This window comes from Poecile atricapillus, chromosome 1, assembly GCF_030490865.1.
Source record: "Poecile atricapillus isolate bPoeAtr1 chromosome 1, bPoeAtr1.hap1, whole genome shotgun sequence".
Taxonomy (NCBI): domain Eukaryota; kingdom Metazoa; phylum Chordata; class Aves; order Passeriformes; family Paridae; genus Poecile; species Poecile atricapillus.
The window spans coordinates 120,888,866-120,906,888 of NC_081249.1; the positions used below are offsets into that span (position 1 = coordinate 120,888,866).

Here is an 18,023-nt window from a genome sequence, read left to right on the forward strand (position 1 = left end):
TACCTTTGCAGTATAAACTCCTCCATCCCAAAATGTTCTCCAAATGCCACATACAAAAGCACTAAATTTATAGCATCTTTCAAATCCATATTCACTTCTGTTACAAATGGGTTTTAAGCTGTGCCTGCATGGTATGAATTCAGTGATTTACTTAAAACACTTTTAAAAGCCTGGAATTTGAAAGAGAATACCTTGAAAGCATGATCCAAGCGCAATTTGGAAAGCAGCCTTTTCCTATTGTCATTCAGCATCCCATCAATTTTTCTCATGTGAGGCAAAAGTAGCTCATCTAAAAGACACATTAAAAACCCACAGCAGCTGATTATTAAGAGACACACAATAATGAGATTCATATGCATTCCATATTTTGACCCATTAATATACAATGTGTAAAGTAATAAAGCAATTGGCACATAATCTAATTTCAAACGTGAGAGAAAAGTATTTTGTTTTTTGATCAGCCCACTAAGCTGGTGTAGATAGTATGAAATTTAATTGCTGACTGCAATCCTGCTCCTTCTCTTCTCTTCCTCCTTTGCTGCAAGGAAAAATTAAGATAGAGCAATACAAAGCATAAATATTAGAGACAATTTTACACCAATTCCTAGATAATCCTCTTCTGTGCAACACAGCTGGCAGTTTTATGAAGACAAGTATGTGGTTTTGACATTTGTTATTCCATTTTACAAGAAATGGTCCTGCTGGCATTTATAACAACAACAAAAAAAAATAAATTGAGGGAAGTGCTTGCTGATAAAAGTTATCTGATAAACCACTGTGAATTGCACAATACACAGCTGAACATAGATATGTGGCCAGGAATGAAAATTTACAGCTCAGTATGGAGCCTTTTATTTATAAAGTCAATTACTTTGATTTTAGTGGGACTACTGACATAATGCATGGGTCTGAAATCTTAAGGGAAGTGTGCACTGTTGCACACTCAGGAGAGGCAGGAGAGGAGAGGATAGAAAAGATTTCTTTTTTTAAACACAGGCAAACAGAATGTAGTACAAACCAACAGCTTGCAACTAAATAATACATGAAACAATTTCTCTATTGGGACTTTTATCTATGAATGTGAGTGTTTTACTAAATTTTGAGAAATAGGAGTTTTGACTTGTACCCTGGAGTCTACTAGGATAAACAAATCCGAATATTTTGTCTTCAAAGAAAAAGCGTGCATTAATATAATTTTCTTTCAAGATTTCAGAGTTTAAAAAGCAGAATTTTTAATAGTAGAAGGAATCATATCTACATACAGTTATATGCCTATTTCTTCATAAGAAGGCAAGCACACTTGAAACTGTAATTTTCAATAAATGTTTGCTAAGGTTTGAAGTACAGTAACTATAGGAACAAATAGCTCAATTCTGAAATTCACAGCAAAATTCTAATGCAGCAAAGAAGATAAAACAATATTTCCAAATTACTTTGATTGTTCAAAGAGGTAGAGCAAAAATATATCTATATATACACACACAGAGTATATGTAGATTCTTCAGCTGAGGTTATGTAACTCAAATTTTGTTAGGTTTGTGAGGTTTTTTTAAAAGAACAATTGCTTTATTGATTAATAACTTTAAAATCTAGTAAGGACACACAAATGTTAAACATACTGTACCATTGCTCTTTTCCAGGGCTTGCATTGTATCTGGATCCAAGGCAATGCTAACAAGCAACTCCATGTAGCTCTTGAAAGTCTCTTTCATAGCTCTTGTATTCAAAAAGCGAGTAACAAGTGGAGCTGGAGGTACAACCTCTGAAAAGTAAACAGGATAGAATGATTTTTTTCCTTCAATATCCTAAAAAATACTTGTGCTTTTCAAAACTGAAGGTTTCTCTTAAAACACAAGTGACCCCTACTGGTACCCCAAGAGATTAAAATTCAGTGCAGTCAATCAAATACGGTACAAATGGTTCAATTTTTTTAACTGTCAGCATTTAGATTATATATTTAAGGAATTTAAACATTTTTCTATTACTGTAGATGAAAGTTCAGAGAAACAGGACAATTAATAACTTCAGTCAAGTGAAATGCCCCAACTTTCACATCAAGGCAAGTACCTCCCAAAATTGCAAAATTTGAAGTCATCCAATAGGAAAAAGAATTTCTGAGTACTAATGTCACTTAGGAGCCTGCATACCACTGCATTCAATCACAGCTAATTTTTAAATTGACACAAAAGTAAAAAAAAAAAGTAAACCAAGATTATCAGTGAAGCAATGTTGGCATACTCATGTTTACTCTAAAGAAGCTTTTATTTTTTCACAGACAGCAATTTTAACATGCACACAAAGTAGCCATCAGTACTGGTAAGCATTCTGCAGCTTTTTATAGGCTCCATGTCTCACACCAGGGTTTTGCAGTGATTCAGCCAGCAAGGCTGTTAAATTTCCTCGGGGATGACCTTTATCACCAGGTCACTTGAGGTCTTAAAAATGGACAGTGCTCCTTGGGCAAGTTCACTTGAAAAATATTTGAAAGGTGCTGTCCTCACAGAGGAAGTGTGCCAGCACATCAGTGATAGTTTATCTAAGTTTTAAAGTCACCAGGGTGCTTTAGAAATGCAGCAAGAATTAAGTATGAGCAATACACAGCTTTGCTTCAAACATACAGGAAATAAACAAAAAGAGCCCTGCAAAATGCACAGTAACTGCTACCACAGATAACCCCTATCAACACTGTAAGCTCCAGAAATCGCTTCTGGAGAATTCCTGCAAACATTGAATCTCAATGTTCTACGGATGTCATAATAGCAAATCTGCTCAGCAGGCTACATTTGAACAGCTGGCATTCAGACAAGCAATGCAGCAGCCAAAAAGTCAACTGCTTTTTCTCCTTGGGTTCTGAAAAAACAGCAGCATCTGAATTCTGCCCACATCTGCATGCAGGCAAACATTACAGGAATGTTACTTTAGATGTGACAGTCAGTTGCAATGGAAAACTAATGAAGAATCTCATTCTTAAGATGTATTCAAAAATGAAATCGGCTTCTCCTTCTGCAATTGTACTCCTCACAGACAGCAAGTGGAAAAATATGTATTTATGGAGTTCAACTACATTTGAAATCACTTCAATTGTACACATTTGCTTATACACCAACAGCAACTGAAAAGTTTGAAGAAGCTCATTTTACACGGCATTGTTGGATTTTTGTTTTCTTTCTGAGGCTTGTGCAGAAAGATGTGCAAGATCAAACAGTGTAATTTTATAATACTCTTCTCAGTTCAGTTCAAACTAGCCTAGGTGCCAGCAATGGTATCTCACTCACCATCTTCTTCACTCTGGGCCTCAGGTGAAGAATCAGACTGGGAAGATGAAAATTCTTCTTTCCACTTTTTCCTTTTCTTTGGTGGTGGTTCAGCCTTTACCTTTGGCTGTTTAGCTTTGGGTTTCACAGAAGAGACTTTTGCTGCTGTTGGTTTTGGTGTTGGTGGATCAGGGGGTTTGATGTTGCTATTACTAGGTTTGCAGTGAATAGTCCTGCAGTATTATGAATAAAATGTTTATGAATATAATGACCACACAAGTTTTGGCAGTAATAAAATAGCTATAATCTTATTTTAACCAGAATATACTCCCCACTGATTATATACGCTTATTTCACTGTAACTGGGTATTAGGCTGTACACCCTTTATATACTACTATATTTTTGAAATAATACTTGACCAGACAACCCCTTTCTCTTCCCACCTCTCAAAACAGGAATTTTAATACCAGAAATAAAAAGTTCTCTACTTCAAGACTAATAACACAATACAGCTTTGAGAGCATAGCAGGGAACACAATCCTGAGAAGTACTGGAGAAGAGTTTTGTCAAGATGGGAAAGCAGTGATATGTACAGCAGAAACAGTGCCAGAATCTTCTGGAACACTGAGAATAATTCTAGACATCTGACATAAATGGAGATTTCAAATCAAAATGGATGGAGACAACAGACAGTAGAAGGATGAGAGGAACGGAAAGTCTGCCCCAAAGGAGGAAGCTGAAAGACCTCACTTCATGGAACTCAGTGAAACACAGACAGAGGTGGGATCTGACTGATTTCTCCAGAAATACAACATGCAGTACAAACAGAAAGAAAGGCCAAAAGCAGTGTTGAGAGATCAGTACAAGCATAACAAGCTAATCACAATTGTGATTTGATAAAAGAGGGGGCTGCTTCAGAGCACTGGAAGAAGCTACTGGAACAGTCTTCCATAGCCCAAAAAAAAAAGAAAAGGAGCATCAAAATCCTAGCTGCTTTTAGCAGAGCAGGATTATTTCATAAAATTGATTATCTGATGGCACTGCTTTCTTTGACAACAAACTACACTTAAACTCCAGCATTTTCCTGAAGGAAAAGCACTGTCATGAACATTTTTAAATGTTTTTAAATTTACTTTCCAGGATTCTGAAGAAAACATGGTACTTCCAACTATACTGGGAAAACTACCTAAACTAGCAAAGTCCACAGGACATGAGAAAACAATAAACAGAAAATTAAAATCATTACACTAGCAGGCTTGTAGAGCAAAGAATAACATAGAAATAACATGTAGAACCCTAACACCTTCAAAATAACTGATTATGGAACAGAATAGAGTAGGGAAGATAAGCAGTAATTTATATTTAATTTCTTAAAGCAAACCAGACAGTTCTCAGTTTCCATATTAAAGCACAATTAATATACTTCCAAGTTATAACTCCTGTTTATTTAAGTAGGTGTGTTCTTAATATGAAAACAATATGGCAAATTGGAAAACAAATTGAAATAAAATACCTTGCTGACTGGACAGGCTTGATTCGTGGTTTTTTTGAGCATACTCTGACATATTCCTTTTTGTTTGCATTTTCAACAAACTTCACATACACTCGTTTGTATTTTGTCTTTGCATCCCCAAAGTACCCAAGATACTAAAAGAAAAAAACAAAACAAACAAAGAAACCAAATCACAAGTGTTTCTGTTAAGCAAAATTTGTCAGTTTTAACAAGTAAAAATTTCAATACTAAAGAAAAAAAAAATCAGTTTAAACCCCCCATGTTTAAATACAATGGTAAGACACTCTAGAGCATTTATAATTTAAGCAAAATTCTCCATCAGATTTCCAAATAATAATTAAAACCAAAGACAATAAGGTAAGGGGAAGTACTCTGGGCATCTTTTTCTCCCTTTATTTCATTTTCCACTTGTGTTATCCCAAAATCATTATCTGCCTGTTAAAACTGTATCGTTTCTGTATCACTCCTACTGCAGAAAGCAGTTGTTTCACAAGCCTCTCTCCTCCACTGACTTTATTCTGGTCAGGAAAACTTGGTCCTTTATGCAGCTGAAACGATCCCAAAGACCCTGCCCCAGAAAGCAAAAAAATCAGCCCATGGATGTATTTAGGGAGAGTTTGGGTTGGAGGGGTTTTTTCCCCCCTCTAGGATGATTGCTAAGAATGTATGCCAGAATCACATTTACTTTCCTAGACTTGCATTAAGGAAAGCAGCTCCCATGAGGCTTCCCAAGGAATTTTGAAGACTCACACTGTTAGTAGCAGCAAACTCTCTGTGTCCATCACGCACTTCAGGAACAAACTTTTGCAATAAAGCCTTCTGGACTTTCCAGATAGCTGGAGGCTCTTTTCCTGTCTGCAAAGCAACCTGGAAGAACATAAAATTGTTTGCTAAAAACAGTGCTTCTTTTTCTTCCAGAAATCTGTTTGTACATCATATTTTTTAAGGAAGTTACCCAAGAATAAAATGTAAATAAGTAATTTAAAATTCCAACACCATAGTTACTAAGTCCTGTTTGCATCAAGGCAAGTTTGCAATTATCAGCTTGAATGAGAATTTTCTATAGATCCTACAAACAAATTACTCACTCAAATAAACCTTTTGGAAAATGTAGTCAAACACTGATTACTTTTTCGTGACTCTTGAACTAACAAACTTAAAATTCAAAATATCTCCTAACATACATTAATCCATTTTATAAGTGACAATTCAGGGAATATTTCAAACTGATAACACCTGTCTTATGTGACAAAGCTGCATTAATTAATTTAAAACTGCAGCTTGAGAGGATGAGGACAGAGAAAAGTAATAAAAAATACTAGAAATTCTCAAACAGTAAGAATATTGCTGGTTATGACAGCCACAAAAGGAAAGGTTAACGTGCAGAAGAATTAAAATGGTGAAGCAACAAAACCAAACCAAACCAAAAAAATCCAAGACAGCAAGGAAATTCACATAAACTCATGTGAAGAGTTGTACTGGTTGCTTATGCAAATAATTTCTTGTTGAAATACAAAGCAGAACTTCTTACAAAAAACAGAAGCCAACTCCATTCAAGTTCTTTTGCAAAGTTACACTTGAAAGTCTACTTTTTTTTTTCCAAAAAAAATGTAGTCAACTGCCTCTGAAAAATTTATGCCTTTTAATATTAAAACAGGTAATTCCAAGTTCTAACAGAGGTTACCAGCACACAGACTTACTTTATTATGTATGTTGCATAAAATGGGTCATGTACATTCAAAACATGTTTGTAATCTTCACTAGAAAGACACCTTTAAGGCATTTTGGCAGCAATCAGGGAATATTAGAATAGAAAGAGAAAACTAATCTGCAGCCTTTCCTCTTCTGGTAGTTTCTTGAGGCTAAACTCATATGCAGGTGTTTTGTGCTGTGTTTCACCCCCAGCAAATATTCAGATTACCTTTAGTGTCTCTATATCTTCAATCTTCACTACAAATTCATCACGTTCTCTGTACATGCCCTCTCCTTCACTGTCCATGTTCTCCTCATCAGTACATCCTTCTATTGCAACAGTTTCCTGTATTTTTGCCAATTGTTCTGAAGTCACAGCATCCTGCTGAGCTACTTTTGAGGGGTCAGCTGGGTTGATTTTCTCCTGCACGTTGCCTACAGGAACAGCTGTCTGTGGAGATTCCTGCTTTATTACAGCACTGGTGGCGGTGGCAGCAGCAGTAACAACTGTCACTTTTTCAGTTTCTGAAGAAAAAAAATCCAAATTTTAGTTAAATTATCGAGGATTAGCAATGTATTATGGAACTATGTTTTTCTTCTTTTCTGTTACAATTTATATTAAAAGCAACTATTCTAGGAAAAACACCTGTTCTAGGAGTTAAAATAGAAGCAGTATTTGACCACAGCTAAATCTTAAACAAAACCAAAATACTGTAGCTAATATACCTCTGTTTGTATTAAACTTCTGCATCTGTCAGCATCTGGAATTAACAAAACTGGATGCTTTAGAAAACAATTTGACAGTTAGAGACATGATCACCAGGTAATACTGTTGTACTTTGTGTCAATAAGCAAATACAACAGTAAATGTTACCACACTGAATCTTGTTACCTGCTGATAAATCAAGTCTTTTGAAATTGGATTGCAGAAAGAGAAATACACATGAAATACAAAAACATCTTCAGTGTGACTTTTGGACATTTATCATTTATATCTTGTGATAACAAAACTGGAAGTTCCAGATTAAAACTTTAGCAATAGCCTTATTTTTTTATTAACAGCCTTATTTTAATAGCCTTATTTTTAATATTAACAGAGGTGAGCAATGAGAACTGATGATAAAAAACAAAGAAGGGAAAAGAACATTCCTTTCCTCTTCTATTCCAAAGAGCCAAAGAGAGGTCCCACCTTTCCAAATTATTCTTTCCCACCTGAAAAAAATTAGAATCCTTTTTAGATATTACTTTACAGTCTTCTATGCATACTAGTTTAATCAAGTGAGTACTTGCTGATCTGAAAGAAATCAAGTTAAATTAACTATAACACAATTACTAATATCACTCAGGAAACTTAAACCACTTTACAGTTTTGTTACATTCACTGTTAATTGTTGACTTGAAAAATTATAAAAAGGACGATGTAACATATTTTAACAAAAGTGACTCCAAACAAATGAGTTAAAGGTCAGATTAATGTGTCAATATAAAAGCCACGTACCAAGTAAGTGAAGATTCATTAAATCCATTCAGCAAAATTGTTAATTTGAAATGTGAAATGTGTTCTTCCAGATACATCACTTCACATTATTGCAAACAGATTCTATTTCTTCAGTAAGAGAGCTCTGACAGCTTTAATTAGACACACCATTATTAGTTGCTCAGGTATATTTACATATTTGTTAGAACAGCAGATAAAGGTGCATGTACTACTTAATACTATCAACAAAAAACTATGTTTTAATATCTGCCTGTCTATACTTATTTGCAAAAACAGACAGAAGAGGGAATTAGAAAAGCTGCAGAACACCAGCAAGAAAGAAATAACTCATTATTAAGCATCTTGTACAAACAATCTTGTGTGTCACAAAACAGGAAGGTGAACTCAAGAAACTGGTGACATAAGTATTAAATCCTCATGGATAACAAAGAAGACACAATAATATTGTAAAAGAAATCACTGCAAATAAAACACTCATGGAAGTGCTCATCCAACAAAAAGAACCATTTGAAATATTTCTTTGGACATTGTAAATAGAGATGGCTTATTAAAATTAACACACTTCAGCAAGAGGCTCACACCATGGCACAGTCCAGATTTCAGCTTTCTGGGAAGAAAAACAATCACTACTTGTTTTAAATATATATTCAACTGAAAGACAGGGAAGGAACTTCATCCTCTGTAACAGCCTTTTTGAAATGCATGCACTTAACATAATTACATAGAAATAGCCATAGAGAAAAATAGAATAGTAATTAAGATGAAGTATTGTTCAGCATCTCATGTATTCTGCAATATTTTTCCAGCATCTTAGGTGTGATTATTACAATTCAAGTTTAATTTTGCTATGTATTTTTTCAGTAAATCATGTCACACCTAGAGAAAAAAAAAATATCTCCCTCTCTCCTTTAATCTAAAAAGGGAAACCATTACTTCATTCTCTCTTGTTAAGAATCAGCTTACGGGTCATGGATTCTGAATCCTGAGAAGAATTAAAGAAATGTTTCATTTTCTCCCTGTGATTATTTTGGAAGACAATGGCTTTTCTCTGGAATAAGTACAATTATGTGATTGGCTGGATAGTTTCTAATTGCTTACCAGAGGGGAAAAAAACAACCTTTACTGAAGAGACCTGTCTAGGCAAAAACATTCTATATGCTGATAATACTCCAAAATAAAGCAGCAGCACTTAAAAGCTCTGAGCATGGATGTACAACCTGGATGTAACACAATTGAAACTCCAAAGTGTGTGAAAAGCTAATTACTACTGTGATCAGTGGTTGCTGCCTGCCCCTCCCTTCCCAAACCAATCCTTCCCAGATTTTGTTCTTCTGTTAGCAAGCTAGCAACACACATGGAGCTACAACACTCCTGATCAATGCGGCTCAAATCACTCCTACCTTGGACCAGCCCAGTCAAATGAGTGCAGTTTACAAGTGCAAAAGTTGTTTCACAACATATCCAGTGCAACTTCATCGTCACAGAAAATTCCTGTTTACCTAAAAAGAACTTACCTGCTGATGGCAATTATTAATATATTCTCCTGCTAGAATTTTTTAAAAACAGGTTTAGAAACTCTGACATGTTTTGTTGATGTTCCCAGATGAAAATCATATTTAGTATTTCAAGCCAGAATCGAAGAGAACACACACATTATTCCAACTCCAGGCTAAAATAACTTTTTGGCATTAGTCCTACTTAAGTAGCATCAAAATGTTTATTTACACCTTTTCTAATTGTGGAAAACACTGTTTTAGTCCATAGCCAATACACCTTTTGAAGAAAACTCTTAATTGTGGCCAAAACCAAACCAAATCAAAACCTTTACCTGAAGAGAGATAAAATTATTCTTTTTTTTGCCCCATCAGCTACAAAAATCTCCTTCAACATATGCACTTGTAATAACTATTTTACCTGATTTGATCTTTTTGTCAGATGTTTCATCCAGAGCTGACAATGCAGTAGAGATGCTCTTTTGAAGATCATGGTTACCACCCACAGAATCATCTTCATCAGAAGAAAATGAAGGCAACGTTTCTAAATTTTTCTTAAGTTCCTCATCGGCTTTTTTGGTTGGACTTTCTCCACTGACCTCAGCAGCCACAGGTGGTGCTGCTGCTGGCTGAGGCTTTGCAGAGGGCTGCAGGCAAGGGGTACGAACTATTTGTGTGACTGGTCTCCTAGTCCTGTTTGGCATTCGTACAGCTGGAGTGGAAAACTGTTGCCTAGGCCCGGACTTTAGAAAGTCTAAAAAAGATGCAATAAATCCTGTTCTGACTTCAGGCTGTTTTTCTTCAACTTCTTTAATTTTTTGCCTCATTCTTTCCTGATGTTGGTAAGTATCATAACAACCTTCAGAAACAGGAGAAGAGTATGTGAAACACGAATCATTTCCTCTTGAATTTTGACGTTTACACTGTCCACTTCTTTTTACCTGTTTCTGAGTTGCACTGTCATCTTCTGCAGCATTTTTGTTTTGGCTTTTTCCTTTGCTTTTTTTCTTCTGAAGGTTCCCTTGAGTTAAATCTTGGCATTCTTCTTCAGTTCTATTAATGGCTCCATCTGCACTTTGGGGCACAGACAGCGGCTGCAATGGAACCTTTGACTGGTTCCCTGCTACTGTACCATCATCACCACCCATATTAAAATCATTCTCTGAAGCAGCACTTTCCTCACTTAGGCTCCTACCACTTGAAACAAACTCTGTGTCCCTTGCATTCAGTGTACCATCAACAGAAGCATCATTATCTTCTTCAGATTCATGGCTGATGCTAGATTGTTTCTTCACTCGAACAGCCTCTTGCTCTTCTTGACCAGGACCAAGGGTGGGAGAGGTCATTCTTATTGGTACGCTCTGATCAGAAGTTTCAAGGTGCTGCTGATCCAGGTTCACAGTTTTTGTCTGTATTGTTGACACTGGGGTAAGATTTAGAGTAATTTGGCCTCCATTCAGAGAAATATTATTTCTGCTTGTTGGCTTTCCAACTACAGTAGGTGAGGCACTGAAAACAGAAGACACGTGTCTGGAATCCAACGATCGGAACTGCGTTTTAGACTCCTCACTATTTTCAACAGTTTGGATTTCCTCTTCATTAGAAGCTGATTTGGCAAAGTCAGATGGTGTCACTCCACAGGCTGCTGCTGTTGCTGCTAAGATGTCATCTACATTGGATAATATATTCCTCTCATCACTGAGAAGTATAGATTCTGGGAAGCATATTGAACTAAGAGAAACAAACTGATTTTTTGCATCGTGTTGATTTGTCTGAGTAAAATGATCTTTTGCTGTCAAATGCTGCTGTAGTGGTTTTGAAGACTCAGAAATGTCCATTTTCATTACTTCTGAATTCTGACTATGAAGCTGTTGCTGAGAATGACCCCCATTACTTTGAACAATGTGGCCATCCATCTGAAGGAAGGGATGTGTCACCTGCTGAGGACTCTGTATTCTTTGCACTTGCGGCGACGCCTTTGCTTGCGCTAAACCCGACTGCAGGATTGACTGGTGAAGAATCTGCAAATCACACGTCGACTCCAGCAGTACCTGTGCACTTGGCAAGCACAGCTGATGACCATGTCTTAAAGCATGAGGCTGTGGTGGCGTGCTAATGACCTGGCCCTGCTGCTCTTGAGCTTTACTTTCATGTACCTTATGCATGAGAGAATGCTGTTGGTTTATCTCCTTAGCACTCACAGTTCCCTGTGCTGTTCGCATTAAATTAGCTGTCTTTTTGATATCATGGCTTAGGCTGCTGATATGGCCAATGTGTTGGGAAAGCTGCTCCACAGAACTGACCATTCTTTCATCTTTTTTTGCTCCTTGAAGAGTAAGTCCAACAACTTGATCTTCAAGACGAGAGTTGCTTCTGATTACGCTTTGAGAGTATCTGTCATTTGCTTTTGAGACCCTATAGGATGCATCCTGAGCACTGATCTCGTCCTCCGCTAGGCTTTGAGTGGAAGACTCCAGAGTAGCTTGCTGTTGCAATGCCTGCATGTCCTGCATCGATAATTCCTCCTCCTGTTTTGATGAGGCATACAAGTTAGAGTCAGACTTCCTTTTAACATAGGACTTGGTTTCTGAGGAAGGTCTGTTGTTCTGCAGCGTCTGGGAGTGAGCTGGGGATGCAAAAGGAGACTGGACAGATGGCAAAAACTTTTGAGACTGTGGAGAGGAGGATTCTTGTGACTGAGAGTTCTGAGAAGAATGTAAAGAAATATAGCTTTGATTAGGACTCGAGGCTGGAAGAGTTTGTACGCGAGGGGAGGCGTTAAAGGAAAGAGAAGGCGATGTTAACGTTAAAGACTGCCCTGAAGAATAGCTTTCTGAAGGACTAACAGCTGCTAAAACTTGTGATTGAGATGAAAAATTAACTTGGGACTGGGTAACTGGAGATAAACCCTGAGAGTGACTAGAAGAGTAGCTCTGAGCTTGGCTGACTGAAGTAAGTTCCCTCATTTGCCCAGAGTAGTTCTCATTTGGAACCGAGGTCAATACCTGTTCCTCTGAGGAGTAATTTAGAGTCTGACTGTCAGAAGTAATAGCTTGTGATTGCCCAGAAAAAGTCAATGTTTTATACAGTGAGGGCAGCTTCTCAACCTTGCTGGAAGAGAAATCCTGTGAGTGGCTGACAGGTGGCACATTCTGAGCCTGGCATGAAACATAATTCTGGGACTGACTAACTGACAAGAGGCTGGGGAGCTGTGCTGTAGAATAGATCTGTGCTTGGCCTGTAATGACAGAACTCTGGTTTTGTGCAGTTTTGGCATAGCTCTGTGTCTGCACAGTGGGAGCTACACTCTGAGGTTTGGGGGTCTTTGTTGACCTCGGAGGCTGCTTCATGGAACAGTTTTTCACTTTTGCTGTGGAAGCAGATGGAAAACCAGGTGATGGAATTGCAGACGTGTACGACTGAGCAAGTTCCACTGTGACTTGAGAAGTCTTCTGCTGTGGTCCTCCATTGCTCACCTGAGTAACATCTCCAACTGGACTGCAGGATAATGCTGAGTGCCTAGATGTATCCTGAAAGTTAACTCCACCTGTACTTGTTAAATAGCTGTGTAAGGAATGCTGTGAAACAGTCAGTTGAGGCTGGACAGACTGAGTACTTGAAGGCCGCTGGTGGTGTTTAATAACACTACATTCTCGCTGAAGTGCTCTATCCATGGAAGCAGTGGAACCAGTGAAGACAGATGTGCTGTAGGCCTGAGACACCTGCTGAGCTCCTCCAAGAGTCGAAGGCAACAAACTGAACTGAGGCTGCAAAAGATGGGGTGCAGATTCTTGAGCAGAACGATATGTTGATGACTGGGGGGGTACACTGGTACTCAGAACAGAGCTGCCCAGGCGCTCGAATGTCAAAGCAGCTGGAACAGTGCCTTGGGATGTTTTAATCTGTAATAAAGGATCGTGGGTAGTCAAGAGACCATTTGATGTAGCACTGAAAGTAGCATCTTGAAGAGTAAGAGAAGGGGCAGTAGCAAAGTTTCTGCTGCTGAAGGTGTTGGGATGCTGATACGCTGATAAAGCAGAGGTTGGTGGAAATGTTCCAGAGGTTGGCAAAGCTCCAGCAACAAATAGTTCTGTGGCTGTCGAGGAATGCATACCTGGAAAAAACAAAAACAAAACAAGAAGGAAAAAGGAGCATAAGGGAGCTTTACAAGTTACAACACTGCATTTCTGTAAGTCATTTAACTGCTAGCTCTTACAGCATTTATAAATATAAGGTTCTTCAGAATCACCACCCTTTAAAAAAACCCAAACATACACAGGGAGGCACTTATCAAGGGTCATTTTCAAAATGGAAATGCAGGGTTTTTTTTAAATGCCCAACTCTATACCTGCAGTGAACTGCAGAGGGAAAAATTCATATCCTTAAGATGCGAATTGTTGATAAAAAAAATTGTACAAGATTAATTCTGCTTTGAAATTGAAGGCTCTTTATTAGTTTTTATTTCAGTTTAAAAAGGAAATAAACTTATCAAAATTTAGTAAACTAATCAAAAGCTCTGGCCACCTTTAATAAACAGTAAAAAGGCAAAATTACACCTTAGCAGTTGTAATACATAATTTAAGAAGTAATCCCATCTCCTGGATTTACCCTCACCAATAATTTTATAACTCACTTTATGGGAAACATTTCAGAGCATACAGTGAAATAGCTAATGGCCTATATGCTCTGCAATTCATTTTCCTAAAGGAGTGGTTTGACTTTCCGTACAAGCAATAAATATAATTTGTATGCTTTCTGAAGTGAGAGTCCCAAACATCCACAGACAGCAATTATCTGCATGGTGCAGTAGTAACAATCCAACTGAAAAGCGTATTTCTTATTTGTATCCAGCCATTGGTATGACATCCTGGCTTAAAGAAGATTTCTCACCAGAATACACTACTCCAGCTGAAATAGGAGTATGAAATTCCCTTGCCAGCTTTGAGGCTCAGAGCAGCGATCCATAGAATTCAGTGCTTTTCACCCTGTAACTTGCAGACACTGGTGAAGTTTGTGTACTGTTTCCAAAGTCTACCAACAAATGCTAAGAAGGTAAGTTTATTCCCAGAGAAGCTTAAAATTCTTGTAAGAGAATCAGTTTCCTCTGGGAAATTTACCAGGGTATGCAAATCAGAAAAAAATAAAATCAGGGGAATGATTTGACTTTTTTCGGTTCTTCTTGCACTCTTAAAACAGTTTTTAGCTTAGCATCATTTAAGACTAAATAAAAATTCTCACTAAATATAGCTTGTTTTGAAACAAATACTTCAGTTTAAAAAAATATTTCATTTTACAATACAGTAAGTCTTCTTAAGCTGATTGCAACTTAATCATACAATTGCTTTTGAAGTTTCAGGTGAAGCTGAGAAATAAATTCTTTGTTTCTCTCTTTCAATCCAAGACAAACTGATATGAAGAGATGTGATAGTGAAGGAATGCCAAGCTATTTTTCCTTAGTCAACAATAAGGTCTTTCTGAGTGAGAAAGCATAATCAGTGTTTTAATGCACTTTCCCCCCCCATTCTAAAAAACTGCAACATCATGTACAATTGGATTCTCTTTTACTGATCCCTACTGCTAACACAAAGGAAGGGCCATCCAGAAGCACCAAAGAAAGGGAAGAATTTAAACCTGTTTTAACTGCAGGTGTTCATTTCTCATCTAACCTGCATTTTACCTTTCTCTTCCATAAATCAAAACCCTTCCAAACACACCGGTAACTTCTTAAACCAGACAAGAGCCAGTCACAGGAGCACTACTAGGGCAGAACTGCTGGGCTTTATATTCTAATATTTGTTCAGGAGCAGACAAAAGGTATGGCAAAGGTACTAAGTTGCATGCACAGACACACCCTCACTACCCTAAGAAATCAGAACACTGATAACACAACCCACAGATCAAAGGAACACTTGGAAGGACAAATATAACAAACACAATGTTCTTCTTTTTTCCCCCAAAATCAGCAGTTGTGGGGTTTGGATAAAAAACCCCAAAGTAAGAAACCCTTCTAAAAAAGAGAAGCTTTTTTTTTTTTTTGCTTTCCCTCATCAAAAAAGTTAGTAGAAGACAAAGCTCTCCAAAGACACCTGGAAGGATCGAGGGTTACAGAAAAGCAGCAAAAGTACTTAAGGACAACAGAAAGCTCAGAGAACCGGTAATATTGAAAAATGGGCTTACTGATGAGTTCTTAGTAATGAGTACTGAGAAGTCTCTCAATCACTGGTACCAACATCAAACCCGACCCACAGCATGTCTCCCCATTCTTCACAATTCACTGTTAGGCAGGCTGCAATGGAGAAAATGCTAGGACGAAGAGAAAAAAAGATTTCTTCCCAGCTGACACTCTATTGTGAGGATGGGTCATCATAACTCTAAACTCATAACTGATTTATATTAAGATTGTTTGCCAGGTTACCAGTGTGCATCTTCATCTGTGCTCCCACATTTCTGCTTTTGTCAATGGTGAGTTAAAAGCCACAGTCTCTATTCTCAACTTTTTGAGCAGCTCTTCACAGAATGCAGCTGCACATTATCCTTAACAGAATGAGTGCAAACAGTCAACAAAAGGACTGCTCCACTCTTGCTACCTTGTGCCTCCTCCCCAAATCAGAACAGCAATCATACAGCTGCACTGAGAAACACAGTAGCCTGCTGATACAGAGGAAAACCATCCCACCAAAGTAAAAAAGCCACTCAAACATTTTCTGCCAGATCAGTGAATAGATCCAATTCACTGCACAGCTGCACAATCGCTCCATAAGATTAACCAGAACTTGAAGCTACCCACAGATGCAGTACCAACACTTATCTTGGTGTGACTGTCTACAGTGAGCTCAAAATCTGCAGTTTCCTGCTCTGCACAGAAGGCTTGACAGATGGGGGAGGTTTGTGGAAGGCAGTCAGTCTGCCAAAAGAGATGGCACATTTGTTTAGTTGTAAATTAGATCCCTTATTTCTATGTGGCATGCACCTTCTTTTTGAGAACACCTTGCTCATTAGTTCTGTGTACAAAGTGGCCAAAGCTACTCATAGACTTTTAGTACTAATATCACAGAAAAATTATCACAGGGAACAGAGTTTGAGAGTGAAAGATTTGCTAGGATGTACAGGTAGTGTGCCTGAAAATGCTTATAGTGATAGTGAAACTAATTCCAAACAAAGCTGGGAAAATAAACATGCAGCCTTCTCAGTTAGTCAGAATATTTCTGTTTCAAATTCTCCCCAACACTCAATATAACAATGACAAAATTTTATTTCAAGAGAAAATTTTCACCTGTCTGCCAGGAAGGAGCCCTGAATTGTGGTAAAAGGGTAGATCCTGAAGAGACTGCCTGAGCAGTACGAGACTCAATAGCAGAGAGAAAATTCATAACTGAAGAAGTTTCCTTAGTGTTACCTCCAGCACTGTGCATACTGGTATCAAATATTCCTGAAATACCTAGATGATGAAACAAAACAGATAATTCAGATGACCTTCAAAGAAGCAAAATCAAATAACAAAGATATATGTTCAAAATTCACTAAAAAACTCCCACTTTAAGAAATATTAGCAAGTACATTGATTTTTATGTGTTTAACTGTTCTGCAGTGTTACAAGTGTAAATTGGAGCTTCAGTATATATTTTAAAACCTATTACTAAATGTTTGTCAAATTTGATGCTTGTAACAGTATTTGGGTACACCAGTAAAATGCTTCCTTTCTCTGAAGATTCACTGTTCTATTTTCACTTGGTTAAACATTCAGAATTCCTCCTGAAACATGTTCATGTTTTCTATACCCAGTTTCTCCCTTTTGGGCAGCTTATGGAAGTTTGGACACATCTATAGGACTGGCACATGAAAAGCGGTTTTGGTTGCATTCCCTTTTTCAAGAAACACCTTTATGTGTTTCCCATTGCTCAGACCTTTCAATAGCAGGGAGTTCAATGGGAAGGACTGGTGAGATCCAGAGTTGTAACTAAGATTATGTCAAGCCTGCAATTCTGACCCTCCATCATCCTGATCAAGGACCTGGCCAGGAGACCACACACTCCAAAGTTCAATCACCTTCATAAACTGGAAAAGTGAGCATGAAGAGGTCAAGCCCCATCTTCTGACACAGAGACAGGATATCAGGCTCAAAGACAGACCCCAGTGCAGATGTAACACAGCCTAAGCCACTGCTACATTTTAAATTAATTTTAACTTCTCCCCAGCACATGGAAGTACCAGCAGCAGTGGGCTCCAGCTCACACCAGTTTTGCTGTTTGCTTTAGTCTGGAGGAGCTGGCAGCATTTCTGTGCTGGCTTGGAGGCACACAACGTTTGGCTTTTATGCATAGGCCAAATCCCAAAAAAGCTGTATTTTAAAGAATAAGTGCAGCTTTTTCAAAAAAACAAGATACCAAGCATAACCTCCCTTTATACTTTCCTTTCTAGTTAAGACATTTAGATAAAAACTAACAATTGTTAACTTTCTGCTAAACACTCAGCTTTTCTAACACCAGTTGCCACCACTTATATGATAAACTCCATTTGATTATAAAATTCATTAACTTTCATCTAAATTACAGAACAGTTGGTTAGTTTTTCT

The 18,023-nt window shown here is 37.7% G+C and overlaps 1 protein-coding gene across 2 annotated transcripts in view; it reads right to left on the reverse strand.

Annotated features, from left to right (window-relative positions):
* The window catches only part of QSER1 (glutamine and serine rich 1), a 44,356-nt gene that overhangs the window by 9,641 nt on the left and 16,692 nt on the right, over window positions 1-18,023 (reverse strand). For both annotated transcript variants that reach the window (XM_058829315.1, XM_058829316.1), the window contains exons 3-10: window positions 16,725-16,889; window positions 9,873-13,565; window positions 6,690-6,985; window positions 5,519-5,635; window positions 4,769-4,902; window positions 3,276-3,487; window positions 1,625-1,762; window positions 192-289 (exon numbers count right to left, since the gene is read on the reverse strand). In XM_058829315.1, coding sequence (XP_058685298.1) covers window positions 192-289; window positions 1,625-1,762; window positions 3,276-3,487; window positions 4,769-4,902; window positions 5,519-5,635; window positions 6,690-6,985; window positions 9,873-13,565; window positions 16,725-16,889 — 4,853 coding nt within the window. The remainder of the gene's footprint in view (window positions 1-191; window positions 290-1,624; window positions 1,763-3,275; window positions 3,488-4,768; window positions 4,903-5,518; window positions 5,636-6,689; window positions 6,986-9,872; window positions 13,566-16,724; window positions 16,890-18,023) is intronic.